We start from the raw sequence: 23,508 nt of genomic DNA, 5'->3' as shown, positions 1-23,508 counted from the left end.
GCAATGTCATGTCATGGTATAGCAGAGCGTCAGGTCCTGCTATATAATATAAGAACCGTGCTAAAGCATGAAATTGCTTAATAGAGTATAAATCAATATAGTATAGTATAACAGGAAGTAGCAGGATTCAGTATCTCTTTTAAGCATTCCATTGACCCTTACACAAACACGATATATATGATACTTGTGGATCAGTTGCTTACGGGGTGCAGGAGCGCCACCAGTTTCCTCCGGCCTCTGCAGCCTCTGTGCTCTGCTGTGCCCTCTTATGGCATCCCCCACACGTGTCCCCCCATCCCCCCTGGAAGTTAATTCCGCCCAGACATTGGCCCCAATTTCTGTATCTGACAGTAGGGCCCCAGCTCCCCTCGGCTTTGGGACCGGAGGCCTCCCCCACCATCCAAGATACAATTCATAGGGGGGTGGGGAGAGGAATTGCCCCAGTCCCGGTAAATATCCCTGAGGTATTCGACTGGTCACCTTCCCTTCTTTTGAATGTAAACAAACAAAGATGAAAAAGAGAATGAGGTTATTGAAGATGAATAGGCGATTAGGATAGCACAATATTGTGGCAGTCCTTTTTATTTACCATTATGAATTAATCTGAGAAAGAGGACAGCAGCTGTATTACAGTATTTGTATGAACTGGTTTTACACCCAAAAAAATACTCTTGGGCATAGGAAGCGATATTAGTTCAGGCTGTTTTTCAATGGTTTGTCTTTCTACGATCATTAGAAATGATATGTAAAATAAGCCTTTATTTGTAAAGGGTATTTACAAGTACAACGTTTTTGAGTCATCCATGCTGCCTTGTCTGGTGTGGAATCATGATAGTACACATTCACTACACTACCTTCTCAGTATCCAAAAGAAGTCAAATGTGACTCAATTGCAGTTTGGTATTTTGAGATGTAGGGAAACCCTGATTTGCTTCTAGAAACACTGTATATAAACGGTGTTTTAATTCCTTCTGAATATAGAAAATATATATTTATTGCAGCTTATGGTTTCTTAGCACACTTAGGCTAGGTCCCCAGTGGCTGCGACGGCGTGCGAGGCGCACACAAGGTACGGCCCTCTATGGGGTCGGTCTCAGTAGCCGCCTGCATGCACCGGCGCGATGCGCGACAGGGATTTTGTCTTTTCTTGTGGCGACGGAGCGCTGGCCATGTCACGGCGGAGATTCAGCCAATGAGGTCGCACCAGCCGCATGATATCATGGCTGCGCCCCCACCACGCTTTCCCATCGCGCGTTGCCTGGAGTCCATCAGGTCGCGCTGCTGCTGGGAACAAGCGCCGCCAGGCACCCCGTCGCGCACGCCATGTACACTGGGTCCTTGGTCTACTCAAAAATACAGTGAAGCTCTGTATCATATCTGAATGTTCATCACCCACAACCCCCACTCTTTATTGAAAGTGTATTGAAGAAAATAGTTTCGTACTACAGGGTGTGTTATGTCTACTTTGGGCAAAGCTGAATAAAGCAGTTAAAATTTAAGACTCCCTTGCTAACCTCTCCCTTATTTTTTTTGCTTACCACATAACTAAATCTATTTGTGACATAATTTATAGGAGTAACCATAACTAATCATTCACATAGTTGGCATTTTCATGAGGCGGTTCACATAATGATGACAACTTGTGGATGCAGACTGAAGGAGGGGAGTTTATGGAGTTAAAGAAAAATACTTATTTAGAACTTGGTCTTCTGTTAATGAGATAAATCCCGATTAATTCATCACTTGTGTAAGTTGCAGTATAAAGAGAGCTGTGGAACATGTATAATAACCATAGTCTTCATATTTGTACATACACCTTAACGTAGAAGACTGACTATTCTGCTGGAACCCGCTAATGTATTTGAGGGCCAGAGATATGGGAATGCTTTGTTTAATGCCTTCCCATCGATTTTATTTATAAATGTTTTACCAGGAAGTATAACATTGAGAGTTACCTACAGAATAAAGGAACAGTCTTCTTAAAGAACCAAGAAGGACTTTAATAGAAGTAAAGTGTTGCCTACTCAGATACCTATAGAAGTGCCAGTCAGTATTGAAGCTGCATTTTTACAATCCCATGATGTAGCGAATAAATTAAGTTTGAAAGGTTAAGCCATATAAATCTGAACTTTTGTAATTACTGGGACTGGAGTTAAGTACCCTGTGTATAGTGAGACTAGTAGCTCACATAGTCTAATTACCTCTAATTGCAACTACCAATTGCAGACTTAGAGAGAGCCTGCAGAATCAATTATAGTTTCACGGACTAAACCAGGAGTCACAGTCCCAACGTTAGTGTGCTATAAAGCTACCTTCTCAGCCAAGCATACGAGTACTTAATTAAACTATAAATACAAAGCAAATAAATTATGGTAATTTAGTGGTAAAGTCACTGCCTTTGCAGCGAATGAACCCTGTTCGAATACCTGGGTCTGCTGTTCTTGTCACCTTGAGCAAGACTTATTGTGCCTGCAAAATTGTATGTACAGCACTGCATAAATTGTCAGAACCATACAAGAGACTTATAATTATTATTTTTTTCATTTTGCACCTTTTCTCTCCTGTTAAAAAACAATGATAGATTCAGATATAAGACAACAGAAGGAACAGTGTCTAATGGTCGTAGAAATATACACAAAGCACCACTGACCTTAATTCTCGCTGCATAAGTTTCTGGCTCCGTTCCATTGAAGTGCATGGGAATGTGACACAGATCAGGGAATGGAATGGAGAGCAAGTCTGGAAGTATTTCAAGGGCACCCATTTTGGTCAAATAGTCGATGAAGGGATACTGCATTTCTGAGTCTATTAGACATTAACTACTTCAGTATCAGAAGCTTTCAACGCATTGCTTTCCAGTGTTTTAAAGGCCCCCATCACTGAAAGGGTGTGAGCCAACGTGCAGTGCTCTAGCTAGAAGTTTAATGACTGGGAATGCATCGTAAAATTGTCCCCCAAGAGATGTTATCAGATACTCGACTTTGGTTTCATTTCCTGCCTATATGGTTCCAAGAGTTAACTGGTGTATTTTCTTGTGTTCTTAGGGCATTGAGTGGACTCACATTGAATACTTCAACAATGCCATCATCTGCGACCTGATAGAAAACGTAAGTATGCAGTACAAATGTAGTAAGTGACTTTGTCCCCCCACACAACACATGCAGTTATAATGCAGTTTATCACAGAGTTTCTATTGGATTCAGTAGCTGTGTGGTGCAAAATATCACAACATATACCACCACAACACACCAGAAGAGACAACGAAGCCTGCTACATCTTGATCAAATTAACACAATGTATTGCTTGCAGAGTACCGAAAATTTGTTTTTTCATTTTCCTTGAATGTTGCAGTAAGTATATAGACCATATAAAATGGGGAGTGGTCACTTAAAAATAAATAGTAGAAAGATCTCACAACAAATTATTATTATTAATGAGTGAATATTGATTTTGTAAAGTTTGCCCATCACAAAGATAAATGCAATTACTCCACACAGTTTAAAAGAGTTCAGTGTTGCTTGTTTGAGAGGACACATTTGAATTGCCTGAAAGTGAACATACTGCATTATATAATAAATACAGTGCTCTTCTGGGAGAAGGAGTGGCTCAGTGAGTAAAGACACTGTAAACCTAGCAGCGCTATACAAGAATATGCTATTATTATTATTATTATTTTTATTATATACTTGCAAGTCCCTGAAAATCTTTGCACTTTGGGAAAATTTAAAATGGGTCAGCACCTAAACAGAAGTTGGTGTCTGTGTATATTAACCCTACTTTTTTATATTGTGAAATTAGATATCTATCTAGTACATTGCTTTATAAAATGAGATCATTATGGTTGAGTACATTTTTTATTTTATTTCAACCCATTTAAAGCTATTGATACCGTATATTTTGTTTAAACCACTTTGCAGAAAAAAGGGCTCAGTTTATTTAGAGTTATTCATTTGCCTTAGTCTTGCAATTAGATATCTGTGCACACACAAAAAAAACCTGTGGATCAGTGCCTTTGTGCTTGTACCATTATATCTGTGTGTCAGTAAGTGTTCTAGTTTATCGAAAGAGCATCAGGTGCTGGCAATAGGAGTCACGAGTTAGAAATTGAAGAGGTCACTATTAAGAGGCCATCCAAGCAATGTCCTTCTGTACATGTGGTTTTGGTTTTTCATCAGTTTTGTAGTATTTGATAATACTTATTGCATTTAAAATAAAAATATTCAACTCTTAATGCCATTTTTAATGAGTTTAATATACAACAGATTTCTACAGCATGTTTAAGCCCACCCAACAAGCTGTGCGAGATCTTTGTAACACTTTCCTGTTTGTGATTATTTGTTCCCAATATTTGCAGCAGTTTGAGCTGCAAACTAACAATAGATAATGTTAGAGGAGTTATAGTGTGTTACCAAGCTGTGACCATGTCGGAAATTATGTAGGGATTTAAACAAGTATTCCAATCATAAAACAGCATCTAGCAATAAAACAATATTACTAATTCATAAAAAAACAATGTGCATATAATTTTTATAAAATAAAGTCCAAAGTTCACAAAAAGTCCAAAAAGGTGAAAAAGTCTATTCGGTGAAGAAAATGATGATAAAAGTTCCAAAATGCTTTGTGCAATTTGCAGAGGAATCCACGCGCGTGCTGCTCTCCTTTAGAGGTGTTCACTCCTCCTTTAGTACAATAGATGTGGGGGAGCGGGATGTTTTCCAGGGGGGGCACGGCAGCTGCAGAGGTCCCGCACTCTCCCCCATGCTATTTAATTTAAATGCCGGGGGACTGCGCAAGGCCTCTGCAGCTTCTCCTACCTGGTCTTCGGCGATGCGTCGCCATGGTAACCCGGCGACAAATGACGCCACGGAGTTGCATGACGCCCGTTGCTATGGCAACGTGACGTCACATGCCCCCGCAACATCATTTGACGCCAGAGCCAAACAGGAGGGTGGGGCGTGAGCCGGGAGGTGATCCGGCAGGGAGGTGCCGGATCAAAACTTTGCGCACCCCTGCAATAGATAATGTTACCTTAGTAATATAAGAATACAATGTAGCTGCTGAGTTACACTGAAGGCGTGATTGAAACTAATAGGTAGCCATTTAGTGAACCCTGGGAAGGAGGATCTTTGCTGATCAATCACAGGCGAACAAATCAACCTGCAGCTTAGGTAATTACTTTTTAATAAAAGTAATCAAAGGCTGCATATATTTAAACAAAAAATATTATTATTTTTTAAGTGCCGTTTGGCTTGCCTGTTTAAACCCGTTTTGTTGCTCTGGAATGTGTTGCTTGTTCCTCACATGCACAAAAGGGGATAAAATCTCTGCTTTTGGCTCTGTCTGATTCTAGTGTCAAACTAGCTTTGACTTTCATGCAACTCCTCGCAGTATTCTGCAGCACAGCCTTACCAGCATCCAGTGTTGAGCTTTTCAACCTTTTGCACACAGTTTCGTCTTATTATAAATCATGGTTTGAGAATGTGTTTATTTTATTAAACTTCAGAATCAGAATGGAATCTTGGCTATGCTGGATGAAGAATGCCTAAGACCGGGCACAGTTACTGATGATACCTTCCTGGAGAAGCTGAACCAAATCTGTGCCACCCATCAGCATTTTGAGAGCAGGATGAGCAAGTGTTCGCGCTTCCTGAATGATACTTCCCTGCCACACAGCTGCTTCAGAATTCAGCATTATGCTGGCAAGGTACAAATGGAAATAGGTCTCGTGGCCATAGATCTCTAACAACATTTTAAGTAAACTGCACATTGTGTGTGTGTGTGTGTGTGTGTGTGTGTGTGTGTGTGTGTGTGTGTGTGTGTGTGTGTGTGTGTGTGTGTGTGTGTGTGTGTGTGTGTGTATAGAAAAAGATATAGATTGGTCACCCACTTAACATTTTCTAGTTTAATTTTTCCTTTGCCAAGTTGTCCATTCCATGGTCTTCAGATACAGTTACCACATTAATATAGATTCAAGACACCTCACTTCATTGGAAGAATTCTTCCAGCCCATTGACTTGGAAGATACCTTGCAGCACTGGAAGCTGCACTTTGCTGATCTGTTAGAAACTTTGGTATACAGTGGCGGATTTCCCATTAGGCCCAGGCCTAAGGCGGCAAAATTTGGGTGCGGCAAAAATGTCCACCCTCATATACTTTTGCCGCGCTATCGGGCCTAATGGGAAGTCACTTACTTAGCTGTTGCGTCCGCCTCCTTCTGAACCGCCACGTCAAATCACGCCAGTCCCACAGCGTCTCGTTATCATGGCATGCATCGTCGCCGCGTCAAATGCAGTCATGACATCGAGTTACCTTGGCAACGTGACACCGTGTGGCGTCATGACTGTGCAGGTCAGAAAGAGGAGGGGACGGCAGCAAGGAGGCGGCCGCAACAGCTAAGTGCCTAGAGGTGGCGGATTTGAGAATCCGCCGTTGTTAGTATAACAGAGTAAGCACTATAGAAAGACCATGGATCTTTATCATGCTTCAATCTGAGTTAGTTAGCAGGTATGACACTGGCATTGTTTAATAAACCCCAGTAACTTAAACCAGAGCCTTACAATGTTTAAAAATGCACTTTTAAACTAGCGGAACTTGACAAAATTATCTCTAAAATACAATGATCTCAGACACTTTTATTTTCCTGTCAGGAGGCATTTGTGATTTCATTTATAACACTAGTAAGGAATCGAAAGGTACAGCCATTAAAACACTGGGGTAGATCCACAAAGCTCTGTTAATGTCTTAACGAGATGCTAACGTCTTAAGTGCTAACGGGGATCTTCAAAGCTCCTAAACTATACGCAAAGTCTTAATGCTAATATGCCCTGACGTTAACTATGCAAAAGAGGTGTGGACCACCTCAACGCATATCCACAGCAGTCTGTTAAAGTTAACGCGGGACTGTTATTGTAGGTCATGTTTATACACCCGGTAGCAGCTTCTCAAACTTGACATTTTTCGAAGTCATCCTTAGAATCATCAATGTTTGGTGCAATCTGAAAAGCACCAAAAGCAATCTGAAAAGATGAGGGGATATTGGAAAGGTTTCTGCTGTCCTGATAGAAGTTGAATTCCTGAAGGCTTTGTAATAAATCTGAATGTCCTTTAGAATTCCACTGTCATACAGTAGGTGACATCTCAACCCAAAGCTTTGCATTCATTACTGAAATTCAAGTAGGGATATCTAAATACATTTATTTTAGATATTTATTTCTTCACATAACTCCACTAGTAATTTAAATACAACCTTCTTTAACATTAGATCCCACGGAACCTCTGTTATTGAGGAGCTCTAATAGGGGGAGCCAAACCAAACGGCTTCAAGGTATATGCTCAGATTTTTTTAGTATCCGATCTGCAACTGGATTTTGGTGTGTGGATCGAATTTACGTAAAATGAACCGCGGATCGGAATTAGGACGTTTTGCCCATCTCTAGTTATGAGGTAACAGACCATTTAAAAGCGCAGGGCTTTTTTTCCAGTAGAAATTCTATGAAGGATTGTCCCTATAAAAGACAGAATCAGTCCCTTATTTCACTTGGATTGGCCAAGATCCTAGATACCTATAATATACAGCACGAGGAGTGTATTTCCATGCATCATGTTACCTTCTCCATCACTCCATTAACCCTGCATTTCATTGGATAACATACAGTATACAATAAAAACATGTATTTCAGCTTTTTTTTTTTTCCCCTCCGAATATTGTTGTTGTCAAGAGATGTTTCTTATTTTTTGTTTATTTTTATATGCTCCCCATATTCATCACTGACAATGTTGTATATTTTTCAGGTCATGTACCAGGTAGAAGGATTTGTTGATAAGAACAACAACCTGCTCTATCGTGATCTCTCCCAGGCCATGTGGAAAGCAAACCACTCTCTCATCAAAGCTATGTTCCCAGAGGGTAACCCTGTCAAGATTAATCTCAAGAGACCACCCACTGCAGGCTCACAGTTTAAGGCGTCAGTTTCAACCCTAATGAAGAACCTGCTAACAAAGAACCCTAATTATATTAGGTAGAGATTACATTATTGCTTATACATATTTGTTTAGCAGGTTATAAAGAAGGACATTTAGGACCTTTTTCAAAAAAGCAACATCAATATTTCTCCCAAGTGTAAACTATATGTAGTACACAATGAAATATAAGTTGTACAGAAATATGTACTAAAGTGATGGCTGCTTATTACCATGTGCAATCCATGCAAACATTTTAAATGAATTTTACGAGTGTCCATCATTTTAGTAAATGTTTCTGTACAATTTATAAATTGGACGATATTATTAACTAAAAATGGACACTTATTACTATGTGCAATTCATTTAAAAATATACTGTATGTTGTATTGATTTTTTTTTTTACTAAAATTATAGACACTCATGTTGTATAAGCCCTTTAAAAATATAAATTATACAGAATTATTTACTGAAATGCTGGACACATTACCATGGGCAATTCATTTAAAAATATAAGTTGGATATAATTATTTACGAAAATGATGAACATTCATTTCTAAGCGCAATCCATTTAAAATGAGTCTCCTAAAATTAGGATAGTTTAAGACCATTCTTTAAAGTATTGAGTAACAGAGCATAGAAATACTCTAGTTTAGATGGGTTGGTTCCATAGATTTTAATTTATGTCTCTGAATGCCCAAATTCCTCTAAAAGACAACATGTTACTAGTTGAAATAGAGAAAATAGCAACTACAGCTTTATTGGACTAGGTATAGCGAGATGAATTGTGTAATAGCAGTGTTGTGGATGTAACCGGTTTTGTGTATTATATCATTGTCTAACCTTTCAGGTGCATCAAGCCAAATGACAAAAAAGCTGCCCATATCTTCAATGATGCCCTTGTGAGTCACCAAATTAGATACCTGGGTCTCCTAGAAAATGTTCGGGTTAGGAGGGCAGGCTATGCCTTCAGACAACCATATGAACCTTGCCTGGAAAGGTATAAAATGTTGTGCAAACAGACATGGCCGCACTGGAAAAGACCCACCAGGTAAGAAACTGGTTTGTATTTGTTGCAGAAACATTTAGTTGTTCTTTTTCTTTTTTTTTTTTTTTTTGGTGTGTGAATATATACAACCAAGTTGTTTTATAGTGGGAATAAATATAAATTGGAACATTGTTATACTGGACCTCTGTGATGAAGCATCTTTAATCTTTCCACACAGACCCTCAATACCACACAAATGGGCATTCTAGAGAAAGGTCTGTCCTTTGCTCCCATCAGTAACCCTGTCCTCTTTGATTTGTTTATAGATCTGCACAGCTTTATAAGAAAGCTTACACTAAAACATAATTTCTTAAAAAACAAGAGGAATTACATGATACCCATCTTCAAAGCTGGTTTTAATCAAAGAGAACAGAACTAATTGGAAGAAATTATTGTATTACTAGAGGAAATTGAAGGTTTAGACACACAAGAAAATAACACCTTGGAGGTTGGTTTAGGAATAAATATTAGACATACAAATTTTAAAACCAAATCAACATTTTATCCAGTACAGTCAAAGGGACCAAACATTGAAGTATTTTACCAACTGGGTTTTTAAAGATTTTAAGAAACTATTTGAGTGTAAGACAAAAACAGTCCTCAACCTAACACAGAGAAAACAGCCTTGGAAGAACTCGGGAAAACCCACAGTTTAGTAATAAGGCAGGCGGATAAAGGGGGAGGTGTGGTGGTGCAGAACGAAATAGATTATATGAAGGAAGCAATGCGACTCATGGGAGATCCAGATTCATATCTGGAACTCAATACAGATCCAATTTTTGGTTATCAAGATACCCTCAGGAAATTACTCAAGGAAGGATTAGACAAATATATTTTAAACAAATCTGAGTACAAGTTTCTTAACATCCACCCCTCAAGGACGCTGATCTTTTATCATGTGCCTAAAATTCACAAATGTCTGATAGATCCGCCGGGGAGACCTACAGTATAGTCTCAGGCATTAATTCCATCACATCCAATCTATCTGAATTCAGAGACTCCTTTCTACAGAATCATGTGAAATGTTTAAGATCATATCTGAGAGACACAGTACATCTATTACAACTAGTTCATGATTTTACCTGGGCAGATGACCTAATCTGGATTACCTGCAATGTATCTGCCTTATACACACGTATAGAACATGAAAAGGGGAGCACAACAGTAGCACATAAAAAAAAAAATTAAAGATTTACTAATGAGCCCATAAACAGATTTACTTAATTTTAAACTGCACCAGATTTATTTTAAAGCACATTTATTTTAATTTTGAAGGCAAGTTTTATTTATAAGTGTGCGGGACAGCAATGGGTACTAAATTTGCTCCCAGTTTTGCAAATGTATTTATGGGGTACTGGGAGGAAAGCAATCTATGGCAAAACAACCCCTTTCTGGAAAAAAATTAATTCTATAGATGATTTATAGATGATCTAAGTTTTATTTGTAAGGGAGGAGAGGAACTTTTAAAGAAATTAATTTTATTTTTAAATACAAACGAGATTAATCTCAAATTCACAGCTAAATATAATGCAAGATCCATAGACTATTTGGATCATATTCTTTCTTGTGAGGATAAAAATATTATCACAAAACCTACCCATGGATGCTAACAGTTATCTAGATTCCAAGAGCAATCATCTTAATTTATGAAAAAGCAACATTTCATAAGGACAATTTCTGAGGCTGAGACAAAACTGTACAAAAGACCTAGATTTCGAAACAGTCACTGATATTGAAGAATTTTTTTTTAAAAAAATGGTACAGAGGTGAAGTGGAGGAACCTTGAAGCAAAGTTTACATACTTAATAGGAGCACGCTGTTGAACAAAGCACATAGAGAAGAGAAAAGAGAACCCGCATATAGAAATTGGCTGTTCATAACAAAACATAACAGATCAGCTAATAGCATTAAAAAATATATTCAAACTCATTGGGAATACTACTAAATGATCCAATACTAAAGGAAGAACTTGAGGATAAACCCGTAGTGGTCTTTAAGAGCTAAATCCCTGAAAAATGTCCTAGCACCCAGTGTGCTACCGAAAGAGCAAGAAACTAAGGCTAAAACAAATGGCACAGGGGAGACATGGCGGGTGTTGTACATGCAAGCACATTGGAAACAAAGTGTTGGCATTCAGGTCTAAGGTTACAAAAGAACCCTTCCCTTTAAAACACTTTATAAACTGCAATACCACACGCATGATTTATCTCCTCGGGTGCAACTGTGGCCTACAAATATGTAGGTTGCACGTAAAGGACTCTTCGGGAAAGGTTCCTAGAGCATCGACCAAACATCACTAAAGGTTTCATGGGTCACGGGGTGTCCAGACACTTTGCCCTCAAACATAACCACAATCCTGAGGGTCTCACAGTAATAGGAATGGAAAGGATAAACATGGGTATAACAAGGGGTGACAGATTTTTTTTAAATTGAGGCAACAGGAATCCTATTGGATATTCAAATTGCAAACTATGCAACAAGGGGATCTCAATGAGGAACTAGATCTGCTGGCCTTTCAGTAAAAATATATTTTCTTAGTAGATTTAAACCTTTGAAAATGTATATAATTTTTAAATTACATAGGTATGAACCCCTCCAACATTAATTTTTAAAGGACATTTTTAAACAATATCTATTAAGTATATTTAGCTAATCAAAATACTTACTAGTTCTCACATGGTTTATAACAATGTTTAAAGGGAATAGCGGATCACAACTGTGTTCCAAATTAGGCTCACAAGCCACGAACATACTGTCCAGGGCCCGAGTCCTCTCCCCAGAGTGCACTTCAACCCCCCTCTCCCTCCCCACCGCATATACCTGCTAGTCTCTGAATTTTTCTATCAAACCATAGCCAACATAACCAGCGAATCATCTGTTTCATGTTTGGAAAAACCAGGCTGTGAATGTGCAACTAATACACAACCCCAACAGCATATTCATGGGGGTGAAGACTAGAAATAAAAAGTTAAATAACATGGAGTAATAAAATACTTCTGGAGAGGAGGTGCTGCAGGCAATAAGGCAATTAGCTTTCATCCACATTTGCAAGACTGCCCCCGTTTGTTTTGTTTCCAGTGATTTATTTCTTTACTTCGAACAGCAACAATACAACTGAATATATTGTATGCCGACAGTGGTAACACTCAGACTCCACCCCTACCACTGATTTTTTTTTTTTTAAGATTTTTACTACTGGCTCTGATTACTTCTGGACTATCCTATTTAGGATTACATTGAAAACTCAGGATTTTAACACCGTAAAATTCAGTCCAGTTCTTTATATGTTTGTGTGGGTTTGTGCTGTAGGTAGCCAGATCTAGTTCAGTGTCCTACACTGTTTTGATTCTTTGCCATTCTTGTCAGACACTTTATTTACTTGATGTATTCACAGTTACATTTTATCAGAGGCGTGCACCAAATACAGGCGTCATTTGGACTTGTAAAGAGAACAAGTCCACTTGTGCTAAATCGTATGATGTTAATTGATCTCCTTGGTGGCATCCTCCAACTAATACACTACATATTTTCAGAAAGAGGTTGAGGGATGTTTTGTTGTTTGTTCTTAATGGACAAATACATTCATACTGACGGTTAATTGCTTAAGTAGTGACATTAGTTAAGGAAGATATTTGGGAACAATGTGTTAACATTCTATTGAGCAAAACAAGTTTCCAAATGTAATGATTTAAAGCACGTTGTGGCATGTTGTGGCATGTACTCAGTTTGGTAAAACATTAGCAATTTGTTACCTCTTGCCTACGAGTTGATATTTACTGTTAGCTTTACACAGACATTGTAATCTCTTAATTACATTGGATCATTGTAACATTCCTAAATGATCTGAATTACTTGGCTATGTTTTTTTTCCCTTCCTCTCTGTTTTATAAGAAGCAAAAGGAATATAACTTATTTGTAGTGGGGACGGTTACAGAGGCTTTTTCAATTATGATACATCATTGAGGCAATGTTCTCTGATAGATTGGGGTCTGTAGCAAAATACATAATTGTCATTTTGCACATAATGGCATCAGTTTATCAAGGTACTTTGCTCCAGTTTTGTGCAGTGTCAGGTCCAAGATTGAGTTGGCATAAACCTCTTTGGTTAACCATATGTGCCAGATGTAAGGAAAGCTTGTTACCTATGAAGCAGCTAATGGTCCCTATGGGGACTGTGATGGAGCCGATTCTGACACTATCACTTGGAAACACTCACTGACTTGATCGGCACTATTGCAGTTTAAGGAATAACCCCCAATTGTGCAAACAAACCTTTTCTGTGTTTTGATACATAGACCTGCAAAATGAAAATGTCTTTGTATGAACCAGTTTTGTTTCAAAATTAATTTGATTCCATTGTTTGTTTATATTTTATGCTGTCTCGCCCAGCTACCCATTTTTACAACCTGTAACCTTAAAACTTGGTTTCGCAGAGACGGTGTGGAAGTACTGCTCAATGATTTGGAAATCCCTAAAGAAGAATTCTCCCTTGGCAGGTCAAAAATATTCATCCGTAATCCTCGAACGGTATGTCTATAGAAATATAAGGTGTAGGGGGAAAGGCTAATATGTCAAATTCAATATTTTGTTTATTTCCAACTAATACTGTATAAATATGCAATTTAAAGCATGTAGATTTTTTTTTTTTTTTTGAAGGATACTGCTTTCAAATGCAGGATTTGAGACAAGGTATACAGGCAGCAAATTATATGGACAACAGCAGTAAACCACAAAATGGGAGTACCTAGCATTATGTACAAAGGTTGGAGACCTACAGAGATAATTGGAGAACATGTCTGTGCTTTGGTTATCTCAATGTACAGCATTAGGTTGAGTTATAGTATTAGAAGATCATGATGTTTCAATTAGCTTTTACACTTCCAAAGCTGTGTTTACTTTTATTTATTTTTTTAGGTTTATGGGAGTTTACAAAAAAGGTTGTGTTTAAAAGTTGCTGTTCTGCTTTGCTAAAACCTTCTATATGACACGGACATCTTTAATATTAATTGTACATGGCAGAAGTCAAGCTGCTGTGAGAAAAATTCAATTTACTGGCAGAATTATCTGATCGTAACCTCTTGTAGTTCAGGAAAAGTATAAAAGCTTGCTGATGGGGGGAAGGGGTGAGTTAGTATGCATGTGTTTGGAGAAAACTACAGTATATATCAAGGGCTGAAAAGATTAGTAGACCTGAGTAATGTATGTATAGTTGACAGCCTTGAAAAATGCTCTTCAGAAAATATTAGTCCGATGACTTGCTGAATTTAGACATCAATCAGCAAGGTGGTATTCATACTACATAAAGCAAAAATTAATAATCCGGCGCCTAAAATAAAGTCCAAACAGCAGATGGTTAAACCTGACCAAACAGAATGTCCCGTCCTGATGTCCTGGAAGCCTTCAGATGTATCTTGAAAGGCCGTCTCACAATACTGTATGTGGAGAAACACAGAAATAGATCATAGTGTGTATACTAATACTAACATTAAATTAAACAACACCTAAAGACTAACTAAAACTAAAAAACTAATTTAATAATAATCTAAAAATTATTATGAAACAATTATTATGAAACAAATGTCTCATACACAGGGAGTGGTAACTTGGATAATCTCATCCGGTAAGGGAAAAATTAGAACCCTGCTTAAAAGAAGCAGGATTCAAAACCGTGTTGTGGATAATCTCTATCCTTGGTGGTAGACCTCAGAACGGATGACGGTGATGTCCCACCAGATTGTTGGTACTGCCGTCGCATATACAGTACCACCGGTCCGGTACAACCTCTGCTGGCTTAGCCATCTAGGTAGAGCTTCGCTGACACTGATGCCGTGCATACACAGTGCCCTCCACTCTTCTCGTGGGCTTCCCAGGCTGCCCACATACGCAGAAGTGATTGGCCTCCGCTCAGCTTTGTCCACACCAAGAAAGTTAGGACTCCTTTTTTTCCTTCATTCATACTGTTCGAATACAACAATGAATGGAGGCTGTTTACAATAAATCACACAAGTATAAATGTGCATGTAGAATTTCCATATTTAGATGTCCTCTTTATAATAAAAAAACCCACGTCTGAATCATTGGATTTTAATAGTACTAACATTGCACTTTTAAGTTATATTTTCATATGTCCCCATAGCTGTTCAAATTAGAAGACTTGAGGAAGGAACGTTTGGAGGATCTGGCTACACTCATTCAGAAAATTTACAGGGGGTGGAAGTGTCGCACTCGTTTTCTCTTGATGAAGAAGAGCCAGATTGTGGTGGCTGCCTGGGTCAGACGCTATCTTGTAAGTTGACAATTATTCAGTACAGACTCATGAGACAGTCGTGTTCTGTGTAAGAGGGGTTACAGTGAATTTCAGCAAGCTTAAGCAACCAAGAGATTAATTAGAGAAAGGTTTCAATAATAATACACTGCAGAAACTATTTAAGATTGTCTTGAATGGTCTGTGGGAATCAAAATAATTTTTCCCATTTTAGTTTAGAGCTGTTTCGATAATCTTGCACTGGATGTCTTGCACACTAGTAGTCCATTAGTGTCCATCCTCTTAATACAACTTCAACTTTGTTTCCTCCGCTAGTGGAAAATGGAAAGTATATTTCCTTTTGATTCTACATCACTGTTGTAGACAACAACACAAATACACAAATTCTTCAGTTGCCTAAAAATAAAAATGACTGCTCTTTCAAGCAGCTAATTGCTTTCTTATTTTCTAAACTCTTACTTTTTTTCTAACACAGCAACAGAATAAGTACAAACAGATTAAAAGCTCAACTATTGTGGTGCAGTCTTTCACTAGAGGATGGAAGGTGAGTCTTTTACTAATTTTAAACTATGTTCTTTATGTATGTAATATAGCTAGTAAGCAGATATCAACCTTATAATCTGATGTACAATTACTTTAGGTTTTGCAATGATCTCCTTTCATCTGTCCCTTAATCTCTGGGATATTATAATGGCCACCAGCTTCTGCTGCTATGTACCAAAAGAACATAACATGCAATTAAAAGGAGCTTATTTTTATTTCCCAATGATCATAGGCACGAAAGATTCTTCGGGAACTTAAATACCAGAAGCGCTGTAATGAAGCAGTTACCACAATTGCGGCTTACTGGCATGGGACACAGGTAAAACAGAACAAATATGTTACATTTTCTTAGCGCTATAGAAATATAACCTTTGTGGATCACAGTACATGAAGAAGGAGTTTTGCACTTAAATGTTCAGTTTAATCACTTAATATAAATAAAAATGCATTGTATCCGGCATTAGTTACCTGGTAACTTCTCTTCCTGTTTTCCTGGTTCACTTTCCATTGGACTCCTGGCATAACGTTTTACGCTTTAACGCTTCTCTATAACCTAATTTTCAAATGCACCACAGGCGCGAAAGGAACTGAGACGGCTGAAGGAAGAGGCTAGACATAAACATGCTATTGCTGTTATTTGGGCTTACTGGCTTGGACTTAAGGTATTTCACGCATACTTCCAGACTACCCCCCACCATTCCTCACCAGCCTCCGAACGTAATGAGTAACCACTAACATTACCTATAATTCCTAGTAGTGCATGACTGCTCCTTCACCCCTTTCATATAAAATACCCATGTTTTGAGTTTAGCATCAACTCGGCATGCTTGCTCAACGCATTGATTTACCAAAACCATCTTTAACATTCGCGACCGGTGGCATGAAATGCATCGTTTTAGTTTGAAAGTACAATAAAGCTAAATGCATGCAAAGTAACTAAGAAGCATGTGCTAGGTTGTATGAATTGGCTTAAAATAATTACATTAATACCAAGAAATGGAAATGTGGTAAGTAAAATATCCTCTTTCCTAATGTTGGCATAAGCAGCAAAAACTATTAGCAGTTCATTGTTGGTCAAACTAGCTGTTCAACTTGCTTTAAAACAGTTTTTTCAGTGGCCAGGTGCGGTCTCGTGTGACCGTATCCGGGTGTAATGTTTGTAGACGGATTTCATGCAACTACCATGCTTTAGAAAACTACTTTTTTAGAAGCTTATCAGTAGAACACATCCGCTACCATACAGTAAGTAGACCATTTAAGCGCCATAACTTGGTAGCTGTGCTATTTCTAGTCAGTCCTTGAAAATATGGGATTTTTTTGTCTGTTCTGACACTACAATTGTGCAAATGAAAGGGATCCGATGTCTAATAGATCTAAAGGTTGTCACATACATTGTGCAGTTTAGCACACACATTTTACGGAGGAACTTGGCAGAAAGCGTTCCAAGTCGCATAGTCCTTGAACAATTTGTTTCCACACGGTACCAATTAACATGGTGGTTCTGTAAAGGTGCAGTTCCCCCCAATACAATCTATTTTTAAAGTGTGCTCAATTTAGGCCCAAAGGGATTATGCACTAAGCGTTCATAAGCCACTTATCGAGCACTTATCGCCCAAAATGCCTACTGCGATTCTGTAAGCGTCAAGTGGGTGATAAAATAATGAATTGCCAAAAATGTCAGCGTTCCAAAAAAAAAAAAAAGGAGTAAGCGGTGATAAGCCACTTATCGGCAGGTTCTGAAACTCGTGCAATTATAGTAGCCGCAATTAGGTTATCAATGCCTATCGCGGCTTTAGAATGGCGAGTTTCTCCCAAAATCCTCCTCATCCTCATGCATGAATCTTGTGCAATAAAAATGCATTTACAGTCAACTTCATTACCTTAGCGGCTAACCGCTAAGGCAATGATGGGGTTAACCCATCCCGCTACCCACCATGGTCCAAATACCCCATTCACCCACCCCTGCTACCCACAATAAACACTAATATCCACCTCCTCTACTCACACATGATTGATACAGAGGCCGCGGGGGTCCTGTGGTCCCCTCGGGTGTCTGTGGCCCTTCGGGTGGTCCCTGCAGGTTTCTGGGGGTACTGAGGTGGACCCTGCGGGTGTCTGTGGGCTCTCGGTTGGTCCCCACGGGTGTCCTGGGGTCATCAGGTGGTCCCCGCGGGTGTCTGGGGGCCCTCGGGTGGTCCCCGCAAGTCCCCGCTGGCCTGCGATACCAATCGTGTGGGATTTTTTTTCTAACATTTAAATAAATACACCCTCCCACACACACCCCCCTTCCCCCCCTCACCCCACTCCAACACATACTGTACAGTAATGGTCAAAATAACTATTATCCAGATATGGATAATAGCTCATTTGCCCATTATTAAATAAAACATTAGCCAGCCAGCGTAAATAAACCTTTCTAGTTACCCCTGCCATCATGAAGGGCATCCTCATCAGCATACTGCAGGTCCATGTCCTCCGTTGCCAGAAAGAATACGATAAAAAATACAATCTAGGACATGAACCTGCAGTATGCTGACAAGGATGCCCTTCATGATGGCAGGGGTAAGTAGAAAGGTTTATTTACTTTATTTATGCTGGCTGGCTAATGTTTTATTTAATAATGGGCTTATGAGCGATAATCCATATCTGGATAATAGTTATTGTGCCCATTACTGTACTGTATGTGTGGGGGGGGAGGTGTATTTATTGCAATGTATACCCAAATAGTTTTTTTGCAACAGTATTGGTACCATCCGGCGACCCCCGGACACCCGTCGGGAGCACCCGAGGATCCCCGGACACCTGCAGGGACCATCCGAGGGCCCCCAAACCCCGTGGGAACCACCCGACGGCCCCCAAATACCTGTAGGGACCACCTGGAGGTCCACGGACATCCACAGGCACCACCCAAGGACACCCAGACACCCACGGGGACTACCTGGAGGCCCACGGACACCCGCAAGGACACCTGTGGGGAACACCCAGAGACCACATTGGGGCCCCCGGACACCCACAGTGACCACCTGAGGAGGCCCACTGGTTCCCTGCCAGCTTCTGGTATCAATCCTGTGTATCAAAAAATAAATTATGGTTTTATGTGGGGGTGGGTGGGTTTTGTATTGGTGGTTCGTACATATTGTATTGTAATGTTTATTGGGGGCAGAGGGGGGGAATGAAGGGCCAAAGTACCTGCTTCACTCACGCCTTCTGCCACACAGGCCCTGTAATGGGGTGCCAGTATTTCCTATGCATTTTATTCCCACAGTCACGTGACGCTGGACACTTAAATGAATAGGAGATTCCGGGCACCCCATAACAGGGCCTGTATCTCGGGAAGCAGGGGGTCCTGCTCGGGAATCAATGCAGTTCTGCTCCTGAGACCCCCTGCTCATCTACACTAAGAATAAAATGTATATTAAAAAAACATTAATTTCGGGCGAGATTTGCGCACGGCGAGGCAGCTCGCTCTGCAGCTCGCTCTGCAGCTAAAAGGAATCGCCACGTAAGGCCTTTTCAGAGAGGCGATCTTCACGCCACTGGCTATCACAGGTAATCAAGGCTTTCTGAATACCGTGATAGAAAACACTCACAAAAACGGCGATTTAAATAGCCCGGCGTTTTTTTTTTTTTTTTGAACGCTTAGTGCATAGGCCCCTAAGTGTCCACATGTGAATTTCTGCTCTTTTCTCACTCTTCACTTCAATAGGAAGTCCGGTGCTGTTTTGCATGCAAAGGATCTTATCAGAAAGAAATGTATCTTAATTTTCTCAGATAAGGGTCTTTGACGTCTGCGAAGGTCGCTGAGGGGAATTTAGCATCCATTTGCATGTAGGTTTGTGGATATATTTTTTTGAGGAATAAAACATACAAATTAAAATAACAATAAGCAGGGAAAAATCGAGGTAAAAACCAACACCGTATTGTACTGTATTATGAAAATCTTAAACTAAAGAAAATAAATATAGAGGGGGGAACTGCCCCTTCAATGTTATACAGTACAGTAATTGCAAAGCTGATTTTGCTATATTTAGTGTATTAAATCTACATCAGTTTAATACCATTTTTTTTTTTTTTTTTTTTTTTTTAAATTTGAAACAAATTTGACTGGCTTGGAGTCTTAGAAGCTTAACCGAATGTTTATTTCCAGACACAAATTTGTCAAAGGTTCTAAAATGGATGGCTAACACTGTTCTCAAGGGCCACCAACAGGTCTGGGTTCCATGATATCACTGCTTCAGCACAGGTGGCAGTCATTAGCCACCGGTGCTGAAACAGAAACCTGACCTGTTGGTGGCCCTTGAGGACTAGTTGCCCACTCCTGCTATAGGAGATCTAACCCCTCCCAAGTTTCAGCTTCCCATGTTTACAAACGAACGTAAAAATAACTTCCATATGATTAGAGACCGGGTTATTTATGTAGGGAAACGCGCATGAGCCGATGCCTTTTTCTTTTCTTTTTTTATAGATCAGCACAGTCCTCAAACATTAATTATTAGTGGTGAAATATTGACTGGGAAAGGATCATTATTTTTTCTGTCACATTTCCTTATTTAAACATGGATACTTTATTCTAAATTAGATATAACTTATTGTTTTATTTGAAAATGGTTTCAGCACCTTTATTACCCACAGAGAACCATTACTACCACCACTAAACCAGTAAGTATTTTGGGAGCTAAAAATAGCACAATTTAGCCCTGGAGGAAACCCTGGTTCAAATGATTTAATCATATAGAACTGATACAGTGTCTATTGTCTCAATGATTGAGCTACTGTTTGAGCCACCTGTGCTGAAGCAGGGATATCCCTAATACCTTCCCTTTAATATATGCATCAATACAATCCACACAAGAAATTAGCCAAGTTGCCGGTCGATTCGTTCTCCTGTGATCGATTGGCGAGATTCAGCTCGGGGGTTCACTAAATGTCAGTCAGTGCAGCAGAAGAGGACCAAAGATGCAAAGTTCTGTGGGGAAGTTCATGTGACCAGGCAGGCACTAGATACAATTGGTGCACTGCTTGAGAGAGCAGGGTTCAAAAAGGGGTGTGCTAGAGTCTGTTTCAGAAGAGGAATGGGATGTGACTTTGTAAATGGTTGCTATAGAAACAAAAAATGCTTGTTACATTATAATACATTAAAAATTTAATTCAGTGGAGCCTGACCAAGATGGCCGCATCTAACTGAAGCTCTGTGAGGTAAAAACTACAATCCGCAACAATCCCAACAAACACCAAGATAAACATAAAACAGTATAGAATTGAATATCAAAAAGAGTGATCATTTAGAACCACATTTTTTTTATATTCAGACACTATTGAGCTAGCTTTGACAAAGCAACTACGCTAGGCCTAGGCAACAAGGCCACACAACGTGAGGCCGGAACGCAAAGGCCCACTCCTGATTTTGGGCAGACCAACATCCCACCCTCCCCACCACCACCATCCCGTGCCGAGAGCGCCCAGACGGGTTGCCGCAGAGAAGGAGATGCAAATATAATAATATATATTAAATAAAAAAAGAGGAAAGACTAACGGACTTTGACTGGTTTAGTCGCAAGCTTAACCAGCATTCAGTATCATAACCAGTAAGAACGTGCACAGATGAAAATAAAAAAAAGCTGTGTGTGCTGTGCACGCGCATAGTAAGTGAAACTTCTTTGACTTTTGTCGCAGAAATTGACTTATAACGCGCGTGCTCGGCACACATGTGTCAGTCAGTGTATGTCAATCAGTGAGTATGTATGTGCATGTGTGTCAGTCAGTGTGTGCGTGTGTGTCAGTCAGTGTGTGCGTGTGTGTCAGTCAGTGTGTGCGTGTGTGTCAGTCAGTGTGTGCGTGTGTGTCAGTCAGTGTGTGCGTGTGTGTCAGTCAGTGTGTGCGTGTGTGTCAGTCAGTGTGTGCGTGTGTGTGTGTCAGTCAGTGTGTGTGTGTCAGTCAGTGTGTGCGTGTGTGTGTGTGTCAGTCAGTGTGTGTGTGTGTCAGTCAGTGTGTGTGTGTGTGTGTGTGTGTGTGTGTGTGTGTGTCAGTCAGCGTGTGTGCCAGTCAGTGTGTGTTCGTGTTTGTGTCAGTCAGTGTGTGTGTCAGTCAGCGTGTGTGCGTGTGTGTCAGTCAGCGTGTGTGCGCGTGTCAGCGTGTGTGCGTGCGTGTGTCAGTCAGCGTGTGTGCGCGTGTGTCAGTCAGCGTGTGTGTGCGTGTGTCAGTCAGCGTGTGTGCGCATGTGTCAGTGTGTGTGCGCGTGTGTCAGTCAGTGTGTGTGTGCGCGTCTGTGCGCGTACCAGTCAGTGTGTGTGTGTGCGCGTGTGTGAATCAGTGTGTGAGTGTGAGTCAGTGTGTGAGTCAGTGTGTGAGTGTGAGTCAGTGTGTGAGTGTGTCAGTCAGTGTGTTTGTGTGTGTGTGTCAGTCAGTGTGTTTGTGTGTGTGTGTCAGTCAGTGTGTGTCTCTCTCCCTCCCCCAGGCGGAGCTGCAGACACGGAGCTGCGGACTCCCAGCCCCTCCCCCCCCCCCCCCCCCGGCGACACGGTGGTCCTGTTACCCCCCTCCTCCCGACTCCCACTACCCCCGGCTTAGCTGCGGACACAGAGCTGCGGACTCCTAGCCCCCCCTGGCGACACGTGGTCCCGTTACCCCCTCCTCCCGTTACCAAAGCAGGACATTATTGGGGGTCTCCCTCACCTAACGGGGGCGCGCATGGCTCCTCCTCGCAGCTGCTGCTACCGCCGCCGCCCTCTCCTGGCCTGTGGTACCCGGCGGTCACATCTGCGCATGCCCCCCTCAGCTCCTAGGTCTCCTCCGCCTGCTCATCTCCCCTGCACGGGGGTCCAGGGGGAGAAGCAGGATCCCGGGACTCAGGTCGGGCAGGATCCCTGCACGTCCGCCTCCCCCCAGATATCCAGCAGGGCGCGGGTCTCCATGTCCGACAGACATCCCGCTGGGCAGGGGGTCGGTGACCGGCCCGGAGATGAGCTAGCAGCAGGAGGCAGGCATGTGGCGTCCGTGAGCGTCACCATGACTACCGCATGCGCGGCATGTCAGCGGGCGCGGGGAACAGCGCATGCAGTGCACGTTTGGGGGGAATGGCGCCGCTGCCTGCCACTTCTGCGCATGTGTGGCGTCCGTCAGCGGCGCCATCACAACTGCGCATGCGCGGCATGGCAGCTGGGACCGGCGGCCATTAGGAGCGGCGCAGCGGCCGGCCGTGTGAGGAGAGCGGCACCCTTTAGTCAGCGGGACACAGGGAAGCGGAGGTAGGGAAGAGGGAGGAGAGAGGCTGAGCAGCGGCTCCTCCTCCTCTTTCAGCCGGAGTACTTGCGGGGCTTCCGCCATCTTATTACACCCGCAGCACCGGAAGCTCTGCGGCAGCCATCTTGCTATACCCATGGCAGTGGCCGTGGAGGAGCACGAGAGCCACGAGTATCCGAACACTTGCCTTTAGGAGCGGCGCCGGCGGCTATCGCCGCCGCCGCCGCCGCATGTCACAGCAGGTGTGTGGGCAGCATGTCACAGCGGGTGTGTGTGGGGGAGCAGCGGCTGTTAGGAGCGGCGCCGGCGGCTATCGCCGCCGCCGCCGCATGTCACAGTAGATGCAGGGGGGGGTGGGGGGGGAGGGGGGGGAGCCGTGACGTCACTTCCGTTTCACATTTGTCCCCCATCTCTCCCGTTTTACCCCATCAGAATAGGTGCCACTAAAGAAGTT

The 23,508-nt window shown here is 41.4% G+C and overlaps 1 protein-coding gene across 5 annotated transcripts in view; it reads left to right on the top strand.

Moving 5' to 3' along the window:
• MYO1B (myosin IB) overlaps positions 1-23,508 on the top strand; it is a 193,420-nt gene that overhangs the window by 135,452 nt on the left and 34,460 nt on the right. For 3 of the 5 annotated variants that reach the window (XM_075608349.1, XM_075608350.1, XM_075608352.1), the window contains 9 exons: positions 3,045-3,107; positions 5,504-5,704; positions 7,792-8,018; positions 8,810-9,010; positions 13,441-13,534; positions 15,144-15,293; positions 15,748-15,816; positions 16,048-16,134; positions 16,391-16,477. In XM_075608349.1, the coding sequence (XP_075464464.1) occupies positions 3,045-3,107; positions 5,504-5,704; positions 7,792-8,018; positions 8,810-9,010; positions 13,441-13,534; positions 15,144-15,293; positions 15,748-15,816; positions 16,048-16,134; positions 16,391-16,477 (1,179 nt within the window). The remainder of the gene's footprint in view (positions 1-3,044; positions 3,108-5,503; positions 5,705-7,791; positions 8,019-8,809; positions 9,011-13,440; positions 13,535-15,143; positions 15,294-15,747; positions 15,817-16,047; positions 16,135-16,390; positions 16,478-23,508) is intronic. The other 2 variants (XM_075608351.1, XM_075608353.1) reach the window with 1 other exon arrangement.

This window comes from Ascaphus truei, chromosome 7 (genome assembly GCF_040206685.1).
Source record: "Ascaphus truei isolate aAscTru1 chromosome 7, aAscTru1.hap1, whole genome shotgun sequence".
Lineage (NCBI taxonomy): Eukaryota > Metazoa > Chordata > Amphibia > Anura > Ascaphidae > Ascaphus > Ascaphus truei.
This window is presented reverse-complemented; position numbering and strand designations above follow the sequence as displayed.